The sequence below is a fragment of the Lepisma saccharinum genome, chromosome 27 (genome assembly GCF_977018435.1).
Source record: "Lepisma saccharinum chromosome 27, izLepSacc3.1, whole genome shotgun sequence".
NCBI lineage: Eukaryota > Metazoa > Arthropoda > Insecta > Zygentoma > Lepismatidae > Lepisma > Lepisma saccharinum.
Window position 1 is genome coordinate 29486867 of NC_139255.1, and position 21817 is coordinate 29508683.

At 39.4% G+C, this 21817-nt stretch overlaps 1 protein-coding gene across 1 annotated transcript in view; it reads left to right on the forward strand.

The window, feature by feature from the left end:
* Nucleotides 1–4032: 4032 nt before the first annotated feature.
* Nucleotides 4033–21817, forward strand: part of LOC145980213 (uncharacterized) — a 41161-nt gene continuing 23376 nt past the window's right edge. Inside the window, exon 1 of the mRNA XM_083113237.1 lies at nt 4033–5388. Within this exon, the coding sequence (XP_082969363.1) occupies nt 4033–5388 (1356 nt within the window). The remainder of the gene's footprint in view (nt 5389–21817) is intronic.

Here is a 21817-nt window from a genome sequence, read left to right on the forward strand (position 1 = left end):
TTCGGGAGGCGTCTTCTAGGACATTCACTAGCCAGGTCATGTGCCTCTCACGCATGCGCAAAACCGGTTTCAACACGCATGTTCTACCACCTGTGAGCGAGTGGACACCTTACTTTCTGGATGCGCCTAATAATACATCCCTCCCGGGATCAACATTTTGTTCATGCTAACCGAGTGTTCGTCTTAAGCGAGTTTGTGTTAACGAAGGTTTACTGTATTTACTTATTGAATTAAGTACAGGGACGTCGTTGGGGAGGGGCACGGGGAGGCACTGGCCTTCCGAAACGTTCACGTGGCCCCGGCAAACTGTTCTACATTTGCTGAAAATTTTACATTCATGACAAGTATTGCGACTTTTTGTGATTTTTCTTCATTTAGCCTCCACCAGGGTTGTCAAAGGTTCAGGAACCCATAAATTGTAATGGGTTCTATTGGGTTCCGTTGCAGGACCGGAAGCTTTTTTCTCGCACAATTTAAATTCGGTCCAAGTAGTGCATTGTTCCATTAAAAAAGGTTCCTGGACTGTATTAAAATTCAACCGGAAAAAGGGTTCCTGCACCGTATTTAAATTCAGCCGCAAACAATCTTCCTGCACAGTATTTAAAATCAAACGGGAAAAGAATTCCTGCACAGGATTTAAATTCATACGGAAAAAAAAGTTCCTGGACCGAATTGAGGCCTAGAACCCATTTACACTAGTTGATTCTCTCTCCCTGATGGGAAATGAATTTATTTACAATTCCTGGACCATTAACAACCCTGGGATTGTTAAAGATCAGGGAACGCATATATTCTATAGGGTTGGTTGGTTGATTTGGGGTTTGAAGTCCACTATATGCACAGTAAGGCTAATCGGGACTGGACCTACAGTTTAAAGTGAAATCCGAATCACTATGTCCCTCCACCGGGTATCGAACCCGGGACCCCTTGATTACAAGACAACGACGCTACCACTGCGCCATCGGGGAGGCCCTGTTCTATAGGGTTCCGTAACAGGACCGGAACCTTTTTTCTCGCACAATTTAAATTCGTACCAAGTTGCGAATTGCTTCATTTCAATACGGAACTTCGACCCTATTTAAACTGATCCGGAAATAAATGTTCGTTGACTGTATTTAAATTCATCAGGAAATAAGGGTCCTGGACCGAATTTAAATTCATCTGGAAAAATATTCCTGAACCGAATTGAAAACTTTACAGATGAAAAGGTTCCTTACGGTCCAGAACCAATTTACGCTTGCTGATTTTCTCTCCTGGACCGGAATTGAATTTATTTAAAATTCCTGGATCTTTAACAACCCTGGCCCTGGCTGCTGCTTAGGTGGGAAAGTTGACTACACATACAAAGAGAATTAATCCGAAGTTACTAAGGTCGTTCAAGGTTGACCAAGACTTTTATTTATAGAGAGGAAATATACATACAAATGCATAGAAGCACCAAACTATGTCAGTTCTTCAACGTATTCCCCCTGAACATCCAGACGCCGTTGCCGTCGTTATGGAAGTTCCTTGATGCCTTGGCGTAGAAAGAAGTAGTAGGTTGGTGTCGTAACCACTGCAGGACAGCGTTCTTGAGTTCCTCATCTGTCTGGAAGCGCGTCCCGCCCAAATGCTCTTTAAGAGCCCCAAACAAGTTGAAATCACTGGGGGCTACATCTGGGCTGTAAGGACTGTGGGTTAAAACCTCCCAGTGCAACTTGGCCAGTGTTGTTTGAGTCAAATGGGCAGTGTGTGCCCTGGCATTGTCATGGAGAAGAATGACATGTTTCGACAACATTCCAGGTCTTTTCTTCCGAACAGCCCCACGTACAGCACCGTTAAGCAGTGTTGAGTAATACTGGGCATTAATTTTGGCACCCTTCTCCAAAACTTGCTCAACACCGATATTCACCGGAGTGACTGCAGTTGGGCGAACGTGTCTGTGCGGCTCATTTGGTACCAACTCCCGCCCTTCACTGAACTGTTGACACCATCCGTACACTCTTGCCCGTGACAGTGTTTGTTCAGCATATTGTGCTTGCAGTCTACGCCAAATTTCAGCAGGTTTCATCTTCTACTTCACGAGAAATTTCATTATACACCGCCGTTCCATAGCAACAGATACACTACATGCCGCCATCTTTGTTTACACTACTGCACATGCGTCAAATGCGTCCCAAGGGATTATGGTTACTCGTAAGGAATCATGGTCTGTCCTGCCGAGGTAATGCAGCGCTACATTTATTAATTAATATTTTACGTACGAAAGTCTTGGCCAACCTTGAACGACCCTTGTATATAACGAATAATAGTTACTTACATAATAATATCATGAAATATGGAGTGCCAAATTACTTAGCAAGCATTTTCTGTTATTTGCCTTTCCTAGTGGGAGCGAAAATCTATTGCCCTTGGAGGTGAACTCTGTACCTGCAAATTCAAGAGAGCATTTTTAAATTTTCATTTCAATTTGGGCTGACAACTCCGTGGTGGAGTGGTTAGCAGGTTACGCTACGAAGCAGAGTGTCGGTTCGAATCCCGGCCTGGGCATGTGTCTTCTTTGTAATGGTCCTTTCATCACTTTAATCTTAACTCATTCTCATTTTCACGATTAGCCAAAAAGTTTCAGAAAAGATGTAAAATGAACCAAGTCAATCAATCCTTTCTATTTCGTTATTTTACGCCGCTTTTCTACGTCTTGGGTTAAATGCGACGATGAGATTGAATGATGATCCGAAGGAATAGCGATGCGAGAGACATGATACAACCACACCTGTTAGAGGTAAGAAAATGGGACCTCTGGTTTCGTAGCGCGTTATGCTCATGCTTCGGGAGTGGAATCCTTTGAATGTATAACTATACAAGTAGGGTGAAACAAAGCAACATTGTACTGTGCAAAAAAGCAATGTTTAGTTCCTCTAAAGAAAACTACAATTATTCAGCAAAATTAATTTTGAAGGACAAAGCCTGCGAAGTGTTTTTCCATTCGGTGACGTGTGGTCATCACATCGAGTCCCATCTAGTTTTGAGAGTGGCATTCGCTTACATATTGATTTCAAGTAGCTTCCCAATTGTCCTCACGATGTTGGGCCATCACAGAAATTTTGGAGTTCCTTCCAGGGATCAAACCTTGAACATGTCGTACCAAAGACGAGAGCGCAATAGTTTTAGCGCGTGGGAATTTTGTTATTTCTATTGCCATCATATAATCAGTTTCGCACGCACAAAGAAGATTACTTTTAAGAAATTAGATGTGTGCATAAAATTTCATATATATCGTCATCATTCTCCAATGTGTACAGTACGACGCCACAAAAGACTCGGGCATGTCCCATGGGATAGTGATTAACGGTGTCGCCTTGCACTAAAGGGCGCCGGATTCGATTCTGGTATAAACAATATACATGGGATGCCTATCTTGAACTCATTACACAAACATTTAATTTTTGCACCGTTGTCATACTTGTACCCTGGGCTGGGTTATCTTCCCAGAGGCAGAGCTGCATGCCACCAGGCGCGTCCCCAGGTTGCGGATAGGGGAACGGCCAGCAGATATGTTGGCTAGCTGGAAACAGTCGCGGACAAGCAGCAGCAGGATTGGAGGAGGCAGCGAGATGTGGAGTGGCAACTGCATCTCGGTAAATACTGCAAGGCTCCGATGAAAATCCTGCGATGTGGCGAGGAGAGCCGCCACTAACTAAGCTCAGCCCCTGCTGCCTTGCAGGGAGGGGAGGGATCCCCAAAGGCTAAGGGAAGGATACCCTGACAGAAAACCAAGGGTGGGGCAGACTCGTAAGGCATAGTGGAGCCAGCTGCCCTACGGGAGTAAACCCTAAACAAATCCTGGTCCTCCAAGAATGGGGGTTGGGCGTGGGGCCGACAACCCCATCCCACAAAAGGAACCACGTTACGAGACCTCAAAGAAATGTAGCCGGACAGATCTACCGACGACGGACTGGCGTGAACAATGGACAAGCGAATTATGGAAAGGGAAGGGATCTATATGTAGGGAGCTGGAATGTGCTATCTTTGTATAGGGCAGGTGCATTGAGGATGGTGCTGGATCAACTAAATAATTATAAGCCTGCGATAGTGGCATTGCAAGAAGTACGTTGGATCGGAAAAGGAGTTTTGGAAAAGAGAGAAGCAACTGTATTCTATAGCTGTGATGAAAGGCTGCATATGCTAGGAACTGGGTTTATAATACATAAACAACTAAAACATCTAGTGATAGGATTTAAAGCTATAAGTTCAAGATTATCGACATTAAGAGTTAAAGGAGAGTTCTTTAATTACAGTATAATCAATGCACATGCACCCACGGAAGTATCCACAGATGATGTAAAAGAAGATTTCTATGATGCGTTAGAGAAAGCATTTGATGATTGCCCAAAAAATGACATAAAAATAGTAATTGGAGACTTCAATGCCCAGATAGGCATTGAAGACGTGTATCAACCAACAATTGGTAAACAAAGTATGCATAAAGTAACAAATAACAATGGTATGAGGCTAATAATGTTTGCAGCATCTCGGAATCAAGTAATAACAACAACTCTGTTCCAGCACAAGGATATTCATAAAATGACATGGAGAGCCCCGGATGGAAAAACTTACAATCAAATTGACCACATGCTAATAGATTGTAGACATAGATCAGATATCATTGATGTTAGATCTTTTAGAGGGGCTAATATTGATTCCGACCATTATTTGATTATGGGAAGGATTAGAGCAAGAATATCTAATAGCCGAAAAATGAAGGCGACTAGCCTGATTAAATTTAATGTCACGCAGTTAAGAAATCCAACGGTGGTTGAGAGGTACAGAAGTAAACTACAAGAGGGATTCGTCGGGATGAAACCGGCAGAAGTGGAAAATGTAGATGAGAGGTGGGATAGATATAAGCTGAGGATCAGTAATGTAACAAAGGAAATACTTGAAACACAAAAACCAGTAAAGAAAGAAACGTGGTTCGATGAGGAATGTCAAAATGTAACCAAAGAAAAGAATGATGTATATAAGAGGATGCAGCAAAGAAGTGCAACAAGGAGAGCTAGGGATGAATATCAAGAGAAAAGAAGGATTGAGAAGAGAGTCCATAGGAAAAGAAAAAGGGAATGGATGAAGCAAGAGATGAAGCAGTTGGAAAGCCTGCATGAGCAGAAGAATGTAAGACAGATGTATAAGCTGGTAAATAATACAAAAGATGTTTTTAAACCAAGGACGACAGTCTGTAGAAATGAAACAGGCGATATAATTAGTGACACTAATGAAATTTTAGAAAGGTGGAGAAGGCATTTTAATGATGTATTGAATGGCAGTGCAGATGTAGCAGGTATGCTGGAAGAAGGATTAAATGAAGAAGAGGAAGGAGAAGAGGGCATAGAAAGTCCAAAGTTAGATGAAGTATGGGAGGCAGTCAAGATATTGAAAAATAGTAAAGCACCTGGTATAGATAACTTGCAAGCAGAGCTGCTTAAGCATGGAGGCGAGAGTGTCATTAGAGGCTTGAAGGAAATAATAAACATAATCTGGAAAAAGGGACAGATGCCAAGTGAATGGAGGACGGGTATCATAGTACCTATCCACAAGAAAGGGGACATGATGGAGTGTGCAAACTATCGTGGAATTACATTGTTGAACGTTGCATATAAAGTATTTGCAAGAATTATATATAAAAGACTACTACCATATGTAGAAAAGTGCATTGGACCATATCAATGTGGGTTCAGGCCAGGGAAATCTACAATTAACCAGATATTCACCTTAAGGCAAATACTGGAGAAAACGCTGGAGTTTGGGATAGGAACGCACCATCTATTTCTTGATTTTAAATCTGCATACGATAGTATAAACAGGACCCAACTATATCTGGCAATGAAAGATCTCGGAATTCCAATAGGATTAATAAGAATGGTGAGGATAACTATGGAGGGTTCTAATAGTAAGATAAGAGTAGGAGGACAACTCTCAGAACCTGTTGAAATAGAAAATGGACTAAGACAAGGCGATGTGCTGTCCTGTTTGTTGTTTAACATTGCGTTAGAGAAGGTTATACGGGAAGCTCTGGTGCAAATTAGGGGTACCATATATTATAAGTCAATCCAGATACTTGCATATGCAGATGATGTGGACATAGTAGGAAGATCTCTACGTGCAGTGGAAGAAGCATTTCTGGCCATAGAAAGGGAAGGAAAAAAGATGGGATTGGTGGTGAATGAAGGGAAGACTAAGTACATGGCAGCAGGCAAAGCACACAGATATAATCAATCACCAACCATAACAATGGCTAATTATACCTTTGATAGAGTGGATGCCTTTATCTACCTGGGTTCTGTTGTGACATATGAAAATGATTCACAGGAGGAAGTAAAGGCACGACTTATAGCAGCGAATAGGGCCTATTATGGACTACAGAGACATTTTAAGAGCACCATATTGTCCAGAACAACTAAGTTAATACTTTACAAGACACTGATAAGACCTGTATTGACTTATGCTGCGGAAACTTGGACCAGTTCAAGGAAAGATGAAGAGTTGGTAGAGACCTTTGAAAGAAAGATATTACGAAGAATATTGGGACCAGTATGTGAGGATGGAAAATGGAGAAAGCGATTTAATAAGGAGCTCTATGACTTATATCAAGAACCAACAGTTATTGGTGTAATAAAGGCGGCTAGATTAAGATGGGCAGGTCATGTGATGCGCATGAGTGATAGTGACCCTGCAAAGAGAGTGATGTTGGATAGCCCAGGTGGACAAAGGAAACGAGGAAGGCCTAAATTAAGATGGGTGGATGGAGTGGATGAGGATGTTCGGAGGCTCCAGTATAGAAATTGGAAAGTTGTGGCGAAAGGTAGAGATAGATGGAGACAAATCACAGAGGAGGCCAAGGTTCATCAGTGGACTGTAGCGCCATAAGAAGAAGAAGAAGAAGAAGAAGAAGAAGTCATACTTGTACACCTGATTTCAACACCCTTTTATATCTAAATCCACGGAAGAAGGTTTTCTCTACTTCTCAATTTTCTTCGAGCAAATTTACAAATCTAAGGAGTAACGACTAATGACATTGTTTTTGGTATCTCAAATCTGACATTAGAGAAAATACATGGCTTCTTAAAGACTGTCTAGATGCCATTAAGTTAATGCGTTCATTGTGCATTTAGATTCCCGAATAATGGCCGTGGATTCGCGAGTCTATATTCGTAAATTTTAGGGGGCTACAGGAGAATATAATGTTATCTTCCACAAGATATATATATATATATATATATATATATATATAAAGCACACACACACGGTATATTAATAGTTTGTTAGTTTTTAATTGTTTGATAGAAAACAATCTTAAGTTTTGGGCCCCCCCTAACCTAGCTACGTCCCTGATTAAGTATATACCATATTTAAAATAGTATGGATGTTGGTGTGCATTAATATCATGACACATGGAAGGTAGGATTTGTGAAATTTTGTGAATTTATAACTTAAGTGTCCCAGCCCACCCCACGTTTTTCAAACGTTGGCGCCCCTGCAATCATTCTTAATCTTTTTAGTGTATTTAATATAATGAACCTACCTCTGTATAGTTGTGTATAATGTGAAATTGCTCGAAAACTGCAAATTTTGAGGATATATTAGAAGTTCGTGCAACAACAGGTATATGAAATTACTGTATGCACACTGTGCAATGTGATGTTAGAATGCAATTTCTCAAAGTAAGTTGCAAAAGAGCTTTCCTGTCGGATTTATAAAGATAACTTCATAGTGTGTATGCTTGTGTAGTTATAACACCATTAAGCCTTGTTTCCATGAAACAACATAGGGATGATGTACGACTTAAGAGAGAGAGAAATGCGATATTTAAACACACGAGAGAAACAGGACATGACATAGAGTGGGATGAGGCTAAGCAGATAGGAAGGGAGAAGAGAATGCTAGTGAGAAAATGGAAGGAAGCCAAGGAAATAGAGAAGAAAGGTGAAGAAGACACAATGAACTGGAATGGGAGACTTAAGATAAACAAAGAATGGAAGAAGGTGTTAGAAAGAGTGGAAAGGACAAGAGAGAAGGAGGAGAGGAGAAGGAAGAAAATGAAGGAAAAAGAGCGTAAGATATGAAACCCAACCACATTCTATATAGAAGTAAATATGTTTAGCCTTTTAGGTGAAAGTACAGTTCACAAGTGAAAGCCACCTACTAGAAAGTTCCAAAACAACTTTCTAATAGTCTGGAGGGAGTAATGTTTTGTGTATATATAATGCCCTGTTTTTGTATCTTGTTACTTTTGTATTTGATATAGTGTGAAGAAGACCTTGCTAGAAGGTTGAAACGTTACGTTTAGTTTATGTTTTTAATAAAATAAATTACTGCCTTGGTCAGCATATTTATTGTTTCATGCTTGTGTAGGTGTATACGAATAGAATAAAATTCAAATTTACTTCTGTATATATCTAGGTTAAAGACTCTACATATATTCTTTATGGTTACTGCTATTACCAGTAATACTTCTTCAAAAGCAATTTATACGAGCCTTCCCCAGATTTTTGCAATTATTAGGGGAAAAGCGACACAAAATTATGTAAATATACATGGCAATACAACTTCGATCCAAAATATTTATGGTGTGTACATTTTTAGTGACCTCATTTGTTTTTGTAATACTAATTTATAACAAATTATCATTAAGCAGAAGTTTAAATAAATAAAATGTCGCGTGGCACTAACGCTTGTTTTTTCTCTCAGCAGCGCTCCGCCAAGATGACGGACGGCGGAGGGGGGGGGGGAGGCAGTGGAGGCGCTTCGGATGCCGAAAGAGAGCGTCACGTGTCCGTCATGCAAGGTGACGGTGCAGCAGCAGCAGGGGCCCCGCATTCGCCACATGTGCCCCTACTGCGGCCATACCTACGGGGGGCAGGCGCCCCCCTCGCGTGACACCAGGGTCACGTTCCAACAGCAGGGGCCTTGCGATGGAAGGGGTCAGGTTCCCAGTCATAGTGAGTATTATCTTTTCTTCTCCATAAAGGCACGCACTTCTTGGCACACACATACGCACACGACATACAATACACATGCAAAAGCTGTGTGGGTTTATTACTAAAACGCCAAACCTGCAGTTCAGAAAAGGTGAGTGCCGTAGAAGCAGCAATGATGAAGTCAGAAAACATGTCAGAATTGTCCGAGAACGTCATCGGCTCTATTGTCAATTTAGTCCTCGGATTGCTGATGTGTCAACAAATACACATGTCCTCGTTTACATGGGTATATCATGTAAAGTAAAAGTTATTCACAAACAGAAGGAAACACATGATTGAAAATTCCAACTACAGTACTAACCAGACAAGCAATCCTCACTTTGAGATACATCTCCACCTCTGCTTTGGCCAGTCAACATACATACGAGGATCAGTGTAGCACACGCACTGGGATAACTGTATGCCCACAGCCATTCAGGGTCTGACAGTTGAACATAAGCGGCACTGAAGGAGAATAATTTCAATTTTTCAATTACATTTATGAACTAGGAAATTAATTCATTTAACAACTGGTTCAGAATGTCGTAGTGTACCTCACATTCCTGCGCTACCCTGGCTTTCGTAGAAGGCAGGATATACAAAGAATGCGTTTACGACAGCAGTATACGTTTCCAATATCATGAGTTGTAAAAAGGAAGTAGGGGAAAGAAAGGAGGGGGAGAAACGGAGGAAAGGAGATGGGAGGGGAGAGGTAGAAGAGGAATCGGTGTTTGGCTTTGGGAGCGAGAGGATAAGGGAGAAGTTGAAGAGTTAGAGGAGGGGACTGGGTGTGTGACTGAACATAGGAAGATTAGCGATCAACTCTTCAAGTACGAGACAGGTAATACCTTTCTCTAATTATATCCATGCCGGTTCAGTCTTAAAGATCATGAAACCCTAATTTGTGTGTCGCCATTGATTTAAGAGTTGTATAGTTTAACACTTATATAGGTACCTCTACTGATGAAGGTTAAGCCAAAATCTAAGCGAGTAGCTATGAGCTACCGTCACCCAGATGCGATCCCAGCACCGCTAGAGGTGGTGTTATACGATGTCCAGAAACTAGAAGATAGTTGAAATGTATTAATAATGGTAATTAAATTTTCCAACTTTTATTGTATTATGTTTCTATAATGGTGTAAATCTATTAATGGTTTCTCGAAAGTATTTCCTTATCAGTGTTGTAGCTAGAGATTTCAGCGCCCAAGACGAGAATAGATTTTCGCACCCCCTGCACCGAATTTACACCCCCCTACCTAGATGTATCTAGCATACTTAGACATTGTACAAATTTTATGCACCTACTTTTTTCCATAGAATCCGACGAGAAGAAAACTTAGCATTCAAGAAATGTTGCTAATAAAAGGGCAATCCATTCAGTTGTGCATCCCACATCGTCTTCATTGAAGCAGTGTGTGTTATTGTTAAAATCTGCAAACTCGATTGCAAATTAAAGATAACTAGGTGGAGGGACAAAAATGAGAAACTTTAAGAAGACATTAGTTTCCTGTTAAATTATCATGTAAGTGTTATGTTTTATACCCGACGAAAGGGGGTGAGAAGTGGAGGAGAAATAACAGGTCGGTCTAATTTCCATATCCCAAGTGCATAGGGTGACAATGACAACCCCCTTCGCAGCTACGGCTCCATTCCTTACTAGTCCAATTTGATATGATTTTAAAATCTTATATATGACTGCAGAAGTATGTTTTAACCCCATGCTGTTACCAGCCATAAAGTGAGAGAGAGAACAAGATAAGTATGCAACATTCACACACATTCTTCGTTCTTTGTATGTGTTTATATTATTCTTAGTAAAATATGTTTGAAGTCGAAACTAATTGCTTATCTTTGTTGTTATAAGACAAACTCTTACCCTCGGAAAATGTTGATGGAGGGAAAATTTCAATACAACAAGATCGTTGGTGGGAAGGTGGGAGATCTCCATCCGCCATGGGAATTCGTATCCTGAATGTAACCACCAACGCTATGGAACGATGCTTATAATAAAGAACATGTCTGAATGTGAATTAACAAAAACAAATGAAATTTTCTCATCAAGACTGCAGAACAGGGAGTAAAAATGGTGAACTGTCCCGACCAAATTGTAACATTTAGTAGCTTCGCATAAATGGTTATAAAACTAAAATTACTAAATATAGTAGACTGCATACTTTTGGAATCTGCCTCTCTCCAGAGCAAACCCATTCGTTTATACAAGAAAATTGAAATTCTTGCAAAATCTTAAAAATCGTCCATGTTATTTTTGTAGGTTTTTATAGGTTTGCATTAAAATATTTCATTGCTCGGGGGGGGGGGGGGCATGGCGCCCTTGCTCCCCCTTTGGTATGGGCCTACCTTGGGCCACCGCAATATAATCCTTTTTTATGGCACTTCAAACATAAAAACAGGTCTTGACGTGATCAGCAGACGAGGTGGAGCCTTGGCCACTGAAAATAATCCTCCATGGCAGCAGATTTTATACTCCATAATATAGACACCGTCTCCAAACATATGTATTCAGGGACTAAACAAATGATTTATTATTTTTATGGCCTTCCCGATGGCGTAGTGGTAGCGTCGTCACCTTGTAATCAAGAGGTTTCAGGTGCGATACCCTGTGGAAGTACATAGTTGTTGGGATCCCACTTTAAACTGTACGTCCAGTCCCGATTAGCCTTATTGTGGATAAAATGGACTTAAAACACCAACTTAATCAATGAATCAAAATGATTTATCAGATATAACACGCTACCCTGAGGAAGGTGACAGAATTAGCCTCCAAAACGTAGGTAGATAAAGATTTAATACAGTGGTTAAAATCAAAATGAATGAATCACCACTGATGAGATACAAAGAAGAAGTAATCACAATGTACTAAACCTTTCGGTCGGTAGGACTGTCGGAAAAAGGAGGGACAAGAATCATCATAAGATTATCTTTTTCAAATTTGCTTATTAGTTTTTTAACAGAAAATATCAGCCATGTGCCAAACCCAGGCCAAATATATAGGTAATATTCAATGCAGCTAAATTTACTGCAGAATTCTCTTTCTGGTTTCAATCTCCAATTGACAAATCCTACTTTCTAATTACATCTGATTTTTACCATACCTATTCATGCATATTTAATTTTGTCCATGTATTAAAAATTAAATTACTATTATGTTGCGGTTGAACAGTTGTGCTAGTTTATTACCCCAAAGAATATATTGCTTCACAAACTTGCCACACATGAGCTTCATTTAATCTATGTACTGACATTTTCTTACCACCAGACGCTTGGATCGTTTGAAGACCATGAAGAATAAAGAGTAAACATGTCTTCTACCTCAAATCGTCCAAATGGGTAGTACTGAACAATGTACACAGTAAATGACCATGATATGATGGTTCCAATGCACAATTACCGTGTAAATGAAACGACAGGCAATTTATCTCAATCGGATTGGTTTTGGTTTGGCTTGATTTGATGTTTTAAGTCCACTTTGTGCACAGTAAGGCTAAATGAGACTGGACCTACAGTTTAAAGTGGGATCCGAACCATTATGTGCCAAAGGGTATCGAACCCTTGACCCTTTGATTACAAGACAACGACGCTACCACTGCGCCATCTGGGAGGCCCTTATCTCAATCGGGAAATACTAAAATATCTTGGTCATTACCTCACTCAAGATAGTTCAATTTTAAAATTATTTGCTCACGCATGATACAGTACGTGACATGTAACTGTTTCCTGTTCCCTCCTAAGGCCCGCCTCTCTTGCAAGTTCAACAGGAGAAGAACCTATTAGAAAGCGCTTCAGCAGAAGATAACCAGAGTCGATTAACACTTGTTGCACATTATGCCGTCAAAACTTGTGCCGGTACTTGCACACAACTATAGACCCAGTAAATGAAGAGGGAAAATCGGACAATGCCAGAAATCCCAAACGTTTTTGTTCACTAATCAACTCAAGGAGGCAAAATTCCCAAATACCTTTGAAAGTAAAACATGACTCAGTATGCGCAGAGGGCCCTGACAAAGCTAATCTTTTTAACTCTTTTTTCTCTCCATAAATACAACCTCGAATACACCGGCTTCATGCCTTCCCAACCTCCGTCCAGTTTGCTGTCACTCTCTAACGTCTCTCTCCACGTCTCCAGAAGAAGTGCAACACATCCTATCTTCAATGCCTCAAAATCGCGCAAATGGTCCTGATGAAATCCCTTCTATTTTCTTAATAAACGCTGCTTCTTCTCTCGATATTTCCTTCTCTATTTTATTAAACAGATGCTTCAATGAGGGTACATTTCCAGATTCATGGAAAAATGCTAACGTGGTACTATTATATAAATCTGGAGACAAGTGTGCTGTTTCTTCTTATAGGCCTATTTTCCTTCTTTCACCACTTTCTATCGCCTGTGAAAAGATAATAAAGGACCGACTCTACAAGTTTACCTCTCCATATATAAATACAGCACAGCACGGCTTCTTACCAGGCAGCTCCTGCTTAACCAACTTAAGTATTTTATTATCTGACGCTATCAACTCTATAGCTGAAAACTCTCAACTGGATGTAATATATCTAGATTTTTCGAAAGCTTTTGACTCTATAAACCACAATTTCCTGCTTCATAAATTATCCCACCGTTTCAATATTCATGGAAACTTTCTCTCTCTGCTCAAGCACTACCTCCAAAACAGACAACAAAAAGTTGTTCTTTCCGGAATTTCTTCTTCTTATCAAGCTGTATCTTCTGGTGTACCTCAAGGCAGTGTTCTTGGACCTCTTCTCTTCATCCTGTACCTTGATGATCTTCCAGAATATCTTTCCGAGTCATGCAAGAACCTTCTCTTGTTCGCTGACGATTGCAAAATATATAGTAAAATCTCCAATTTCAGTGACATGACACTTCTGCAAAAGAATTTAGATTCTCTAATAAAGTGGTGTGAATTATGGAACTTATCTCTCAACCCTCAAAAATGTACCATGATGACCTTCTCCTTAAAGAAAAACACATTTAATACTAAATATTTCATAAAAAAATAATTGTGTTCAAAGAGCTGTCGCAGAAAAGGACCTGGGCGTCATATTTGACGAGATACTTTCCTTTTCTGAGTACATCTCTACAGTCACAAGGGGTTCAATGCGTATGCTGGGTCTTCTCTATCGTTTCACGGAAATAAACAACTTGACTGCCCTCAGCACCTTTTACAAATCTTTTGTGTCACCTAAAATTGAATACTGTTCTCCGATCTGGTCTATGGCATGCCCCTCAAATTCAGATAGACTAAATTCCGTCCTAAATTTCTTCCTGGCCATTGTTCGACACCGAATTCTGTCCACAAAACACTTGCAAAAGTCCATCCTCCTGCAAATGTTAAATATCCAAACTCCTCAAGAGAGACATAGACTGACTGACCATATATTGCTACATAAAATAGTGAATGGCAACATCAGAAGTGACCGCCTTCTTCAGGAAATTCACTTTCGTGTGCCTGCCCGCTCAACAAGAAGCACTCAACTTTTTGCTTATCAGTAGCCGAGATTGTGCCTCATCCAGCGCTCTCTGTTCCATAGACTGCCCAGTGAATATAATAATCTAGGAAGCCAAATAGACATTTTTGAAAATCTGGACAGTTTTAGAAGAAAGTTAACTAAAAGTATGTAAGTCTCTTAACCACGTGTAATTTTTCTATGTTATTATTATTTTTGTTGTATTATGTTCTATAAAATCGTTCCAATGTAAAATGGCTAACGCTGTATTTGGAATCTTCTATTAAATAAATAAATAAATAAATAGAAATTAGGTGAAAGCTGAATATTCGCAGGTTGTTATACTGGTCGCATTCCAGCTGGCGGTTGGGAAAGAACGAATCAGCGATCAGTTGAATTATCTTCGACTGACATAACGTACGTTCCTAAGGAAAACTTTGAAAAATGTTTCAAATAAAAGTTGTAGACAAATTCATAAGTTTAATTTTAAAACCCTCTTCCGTAAAGATTAGACGCCTATTAGTCAGGGTGTGTTGAAGTTCGGAAGGATAATAAACAGCTCTGACAAACAGTCAATTGCTCAGCTAATAAACGTGTGTGTCAGAAAGTAAGATGATTTGTGGCAGGACGAAAAACCATGCAAAAAAGTCCTCACTTTTTACCTTCTTGCTTCCCCCTCTACACACCATAAAGGAAACAATTCCACCCAATAACTTTCGCCTCTATATGTTTACAAGAAAGTGATGAGGGATCGTGAAATTCTGTTTATCCGATTATCTTCAAACACTTGTTACGTGACATTTTTTGGTTTATTATATATTTTCTATTGAATAGGAGAGGGCTTAAGGGTTCATTTCCTACCTTCTGCTGACGAAGACTCTAAAATTTAGGGGGCCTCCCTGATGACGCAGTGGTAGCGTCGTCGCCTTGTAATCAAGGAGTCCCGGATTCGATACCCGGTGGAGGCACATGGCACAGTGGTTCGGATGCCACTTTAAACTGTAGGTTCAGTCCCGATTAGCCTTACTTTGCATAAAGTGAACTTGAAACACCAAATCAATGAATCTAACATTTAGGACCATGTGACTAAAGTTCAAATCACAAACCTTGAGACCGTCTGTAAACAAAACCACCTGCATGCAGAAAGCATTGCAAACTCATAGAAGTAAAATAATCCACTCGAAAATCCAGCGTTGTTACAGGATTCATTACGTAAGGTAAAACAATGGCCAATTTGTAGTATGGGATATGCTGCCGCAAATGACGTCTTACTTGAAACCCAATGCTCTTTCTTTCTTTACTTATTGCTTCACCTTTATGGTTAACTCTTTGCACCAGTAATCATTTCCCATAAATTTGGCTTCTTTCTTGCATGTGAATCGAATATATTTTACTTGCATTTTTTTAGGCAAAATGATATAACATGGTAATGTATATTTCTAAGGATGATATAGATAGGAGTGTATTTGAAATTTGTTTGTAGATTTTATGTAAATTATATCTTATGTAAATAAAATATATAATGGGCATAAACAGCCATATGCATTGCTGTAAGTCCAATAAATACATATATTGATGATGATGATCAAAACAAGACAAAAAGTTCGTAAATTTATTGCGGTTGGAAACTTTGACAAGCATACTAATAACGATTTTTGTTCCGCCAAATATAGTGCACTTCGTAAAATAACTTGGTGACATGGTAAGGCTGTTAAAGTGTGAACATTTTGTAGTAATATGCATTGTAACTTTCAATAAGCTTAGAGATTTGTGTACATAATGATATTTTATAACATTGGTTATTTTCTAAAAATAATCATGTGAACAGCAAGGAAGTAGCGCAACTTAGTAATATTGCCTGACTTATCCTTAGAAAAATAACATGCAGAGTTCTATGCGTGCGGGAAAGTCTCCGTGTTCTCCGAGCTTGTTTTCAAAACACCAGCAAGGACAGCCTTTGAAAAGGGGTGAGAAACAGATTCTACTCAATATTTATGTAACGTTCTGTCAGTGGTATCCTGAGAAACCAGTAAATGAAGTGGTTCAGTTCGTATCCCAGTGCAGTGGTGTGTCAGTGTCTGCAGTTTTAAGGGTTATGAGAGAGAAAATGACAGGGAGAGTAACAATGTATGCGGCTGCATATTCGTCTGATGTTTTGAGAGCGGGTTCTCACATTCAGAGGCTCTTATATAAAATGAATAGGTGCGGCGAACTATGAGTGTAACAGCAGATGATTGCGGTCATGAATCAGCTGACGCGGAGTGATACATCGAATCGGTGAGACCGTTTGTTTACAGAAGGTCTCAGGGTTGGTGATTTACACTTTAGGAGCAAATATATACGTTTCCTCATTTAGCGTCGCTTTCCTGCTTCCTTTGGCTAGTTGGCACGAAGAGGATGAAAGAGTAATTTAATGAAGGAGCGCTCATTCATGCACAATACAAGATTTAAACCCAGGACCTTCGGTGGCGAAACCGTGCGTTAACAAAATGCTCTCGGCCCTCCACGTGTAAATTTATATTTTATCTGCTGTATCAGTGCTCGAAGTGAGGGGGAATGTGGGGCGATGGTATACCCTCAACTAGCAAACTTTTCGCAAAGCAATTTTCCCCGACACTTGTCTCATAGTCAGCATGTTAAACCATAGGAACATCCCCCCCCCAGCTAACCCCACTACTCGACCAAACATAACCCCAGCTAATATTTTCCACTTAAGTCGCTGTGCTGTATATCCTGTCAAAAAATAGGGTTTGCCATGATGCAGATTTGAGTCACTTAGCACATGTCGTGTATTCTATGTTAAAATTTCAAGATGTTCATGTACATTGAGAATTGTTCAATTACTAATAATACTTATTATTATCTATCCTTTATACTCTTCTACTTTTCAACCAGGTGAGTTACCATGGAGCATAACTGTTTTCTTCATATACATATGTGTGAGTGTGTGTCTGTGTGTTGTTGTGTGTGAGTGTGTGTGTTAGTGTGTGTGTGTCTGCCGTGTGTTTACTACATATACATAAACACTTTCTGTAAAAAGAACCATAACATTCACTTATAAATTAACATTCTTTCATCAGTTTCTAAAGGTAAAACAATTCAACACAAAAGTATTTTATATATAATAGTTAAGAAATGTACTTTTACAAGTTACCAAATTAAGTATCGTAATAGTAACTGTTGATAACTTTACTTCTATGACCAAAAACTGTTATAGTTACAGCCACGTACTTTTGAAAGTAGCTAGTTACAAATAGAATTTCTAAAATTAAAAGTATTACTTGATTGATTGATTTGCTTTATTTTACTTCGCTTTTTGTGCCACTTTTGGCTAATTTGCGAAGATGAGAATAAGTGATGACATGATGAAATTGATGAATGGACACTCGCAAACATCTACGCCCAGTCCGGGATTCGAACCCGGGACCCCTGGCGTCATAAGGCAAAAGTGTTACTTGTAAGTGTAGTGACTTCCATATCAATGAAACATTTGAAGCAGAGTGCTGCAATGAGCGTTTCTCGCTCGAGCGGCAAATAGTTCGCACGGGCAACGCTAGATGGCACACAGAATTGATAGCTCTTCCGCTCGAGCGAAAAACGACCGAACTCTCGAACCCTATTAGTACACGTATTTCCGTAATTTGTCTATGGTAGGGGGCCCTCAAATATGGATCATGAAGTAAAAGACGAAGTGAAATTTAAAAAATAAGAACATAACCATTATTACTAGGATTTTTATAACCTAAAAATCACCAAAATATGAAAATAAAATATGCTGTCATGACCTAAAATTTTACAAGATATGCACTATAATTTGGAAAATATGCCCTTATAACTGAGATATTTTCACATACGTACTATTTTTAGTTCACTGTATGGACCCTGAGTTGCAATACACAACGAATACATTCTCTAAATGTTCAAATAAAAATGAAGAAGATTTTGGTGCAGTCCCCCCCAAAAAAAACCTCGAGTAAACAGTAAGAACGAATCCACTTCGAAAATAACTGTATATTTCTTGAAAATGCAAAAATATGCTGAATATGACCGAAAATCCATCAAAATATGCTCTATCACGCAGAAATGGCCAAATATGCCAAAATATGCCCTTAAAAAGCACCTTAATTTAATTAGTTTCTTCATAATATGAATTTCTATATGTTTAGGGAACACATCACGCTTACCCAAAAAAATATGCTAAGTCATGAAAATCCTAGACCTAGTAATCATCATCTCCATGTTAGAATGCAGTTTTGTGTATCTTACCGATATATTTGAAAATGAAATAGATGATTATGGGCTGAAGCTACCTAGACTGACATTTTATGTTTCTACGATTATTTTCACAATGAAATGATGTTCGATTGATTATGTCATCACAAACCATTGACGGATAGCCCCAAAAACCATTCATGATAGCCCCCAAAACCATCCACGATAACCCCACGAACCATTGACGGATAGCCCCAAAAAACATTCACGATAGCCCCACGGACCATTTCCGGCAAGGTTAGGTTAGGTAAGCATAGTTAAAAAAAAAATCTCGTAAAAAAAGGAAACATTGGCGAGACCGCGTGACTTTCGACGCTCGCGCCATCTGCACGTACATAATGGAAACAACGGCCTAATTATAGAAGATGCAAGTTCATTACGTAACCAGTGATTATTTCTTGTTCTGCAGCATTCTATGGTGAAGTTTTCAGTTTCCGTGAAAGAAAATACCTCCAAGAACTTCGACAATGTTACAGAAATTGATTTCAGTAAGTAGTTTGAAGAAATCTGTTCGGGCGATATCGGATAGTTACCGAATTCAATAACATTTGTTGAGTTTCGGTCTGAAACTGAAGAGATAGATGATTATTTGCTTCGTTTTGAACAATTATGTGTTGTTCAGAAGTTACCTGAGGAGCACAAAGTGCCGTTATTGATTTCGGTGATTGGAGCTACCACCTTTAAAGTATTGAAAAATTTGCTGGCTCCTGAGCAAGCACAGTTACAGCCTTATTCAGTACTGAAAGATAAGCTGTTGTCTCATTTTAAGCCTAAGACCAATAAGTATGTCGAAAGATTTAAATTTAGGCAATGTGTGCAAGATATTGGTGAATCAGTAGCCGATTTCATGGTTAGACTTAAGAAAGAAGCTCTAAAATGTATGTACGAGCAATATTTAGAAGAAGCCTTAGTTGAACAGTTGATAGTGGGAACTCGTTCCAAGGCTACTACGTAGAAAGAAGTTATTATCTGACACTTCATTGACGTTTAGCAAAAATCATGATATTGCTTTGCAAATGGAAGCATTAGAAAAAGAAGCTAGAATGTTCGTACACAATGAAATTACGAACGATGTTTCTTATGTTAGCAGGACAATCGGAAACATAAATACAATAGGTCAGGCAAGAGACCGACTTCAATTACATTTCGGAACCAATCTAAAATACACTCCTCACCGGATTATAGTAAACAGTTTCACCCTTGTACTAAATGTACACGGAGTCACGGAATAGGTTTACGTCCAGCAAAGAATTATGTGTGTACATATTGTGGGATAAAAGGTCACTGGCATCAACGTTGTAGGAACAAACAGCGATTCAAAGATTCTACGGTGAATAAGTCTCAACCATTACAAAAGGATAATACTTGCAATGATAACTCGTTATTAGACAAAACGAGAAGCAACCTAGATGTCTTATCGTTATATCATTTACGTCCGGTTAGGCCTAGTCCTAACAATCGTAACTCATCTTCCAACACTGTACATGTAGTTACAGCAAAGCCTTATTTGGTAAATTTGAACATTAATGGCTGTATTATACATTGTGAACTGGATACAGGATCGGCTGTTACGCTTTTTAGTGCAGATTGGTATAACAAATGTTTTCCAAATATACCTATTCAGTCTACCAATATCGTGATTAAAGGTGTAGGCAATAATATGTTATCTGTTTGCGGTCAAGCATTCCTAGATGTCGAGTATGGTGGCAGCACTTACCACCTACCGATTGTCATTTGTTCAGAAAAAACTACAAAATCCTTTAATCGGGCGGGTAACATTATCGTATGGGTAAAACGGATTCCTTCAAATTTCCTTCAAATTTACAGGAGAAAGTAAAGGGTGTTCCATTAAGACGGATCAAAGTTAGAAGTAAATAAAACGGTGTTATTGGTGAAACTTTATTGATTTCACTTTTGGATCATGTTATTAGAGGCATGGCAATTATGTGTGAAAAACAATATCGGCCAAATGTCCGCCAAGGCTATCTCATCCTTCAGCTGTTGAATTGTTGTTGGCTTGTTGGCATAGACCTTACTTTTGAGATAACCCCAAAGGAAGAAAACCAATTGGGGTTACGTCGCACGATCGTGGTGGCCAATTGACATCGCTGTTTCGAGAGATGATGCGAGCTGGGAACTTCTCATTCAATAAAGTCATTGTTGCATTGGCTGTGTGGCTTGTGGCGCCGTCCTGTTGGAACCACAAATCTTCGACATCCATAGCATTCAATTCAGGCCATAAAAAGTTGGTTATCATGTCACGGTATCGCTCGCCTGTGACCGTTACAGAATTCCCGGCATCATCTTCGAAGAAATACGGGCCAATGATTCCGCTAGCAAAAAATGCACACCAAACAGTGATCTTTTGTGGATGCAGTGGCTTTTCAACAATATTCCTTGAATTTTTATCAGCCCAAATGCGACAATTCTGCTTACTAACGAACCCACCAAGATGAAAATGGGCTTCATCACTAAAGATGATTTTTTGCGAAAAATCATCATCAGCTTGTTTTTGCTCGTGCATCCAATTGACGAATGTACGGCGCTTCAAATGGTCAGCAGGCTTCAATTCTTGTGTCAATTGAATTTTGTAAGTGCGTAGAGACAGATCCTTTGTCAAAATTCGATGTAACCTTGTTGTGAAGAGGTTCAATTTCTGCGCGCGATGACGAATAGAGGTGTCTGGATTCGTGGCCACATTCTCGCGCACTGCAGCAATGTTTTCAGCTGAACGGCGTAAACGAGCACGCATTGGCGTTTTCACATCTGCCACCGACCCAGTTTGTTTGAATTTACGAACAATTTTGCCAATTGCACTATCGGTTGGTCGATTATGTTCACCAAAAAAATCGCGAAGTGCCCGAAATGCATTTCTGTTTGAACGTCCATTTTCGTAATACGCTTCGATAACTTTACCACGTTGCTCGATTGTTAATCTTTCCATGGTTGAAATTGGCAAAGGCTGAAGTTGTTAAAATCTGAAAGAAAAAGAAAAAAAACATTAAACACTTAACCTTATTTCACATTTCAAATCGTTCCAAATTAATGGAACACCCTTTACTTACGGAAATCAT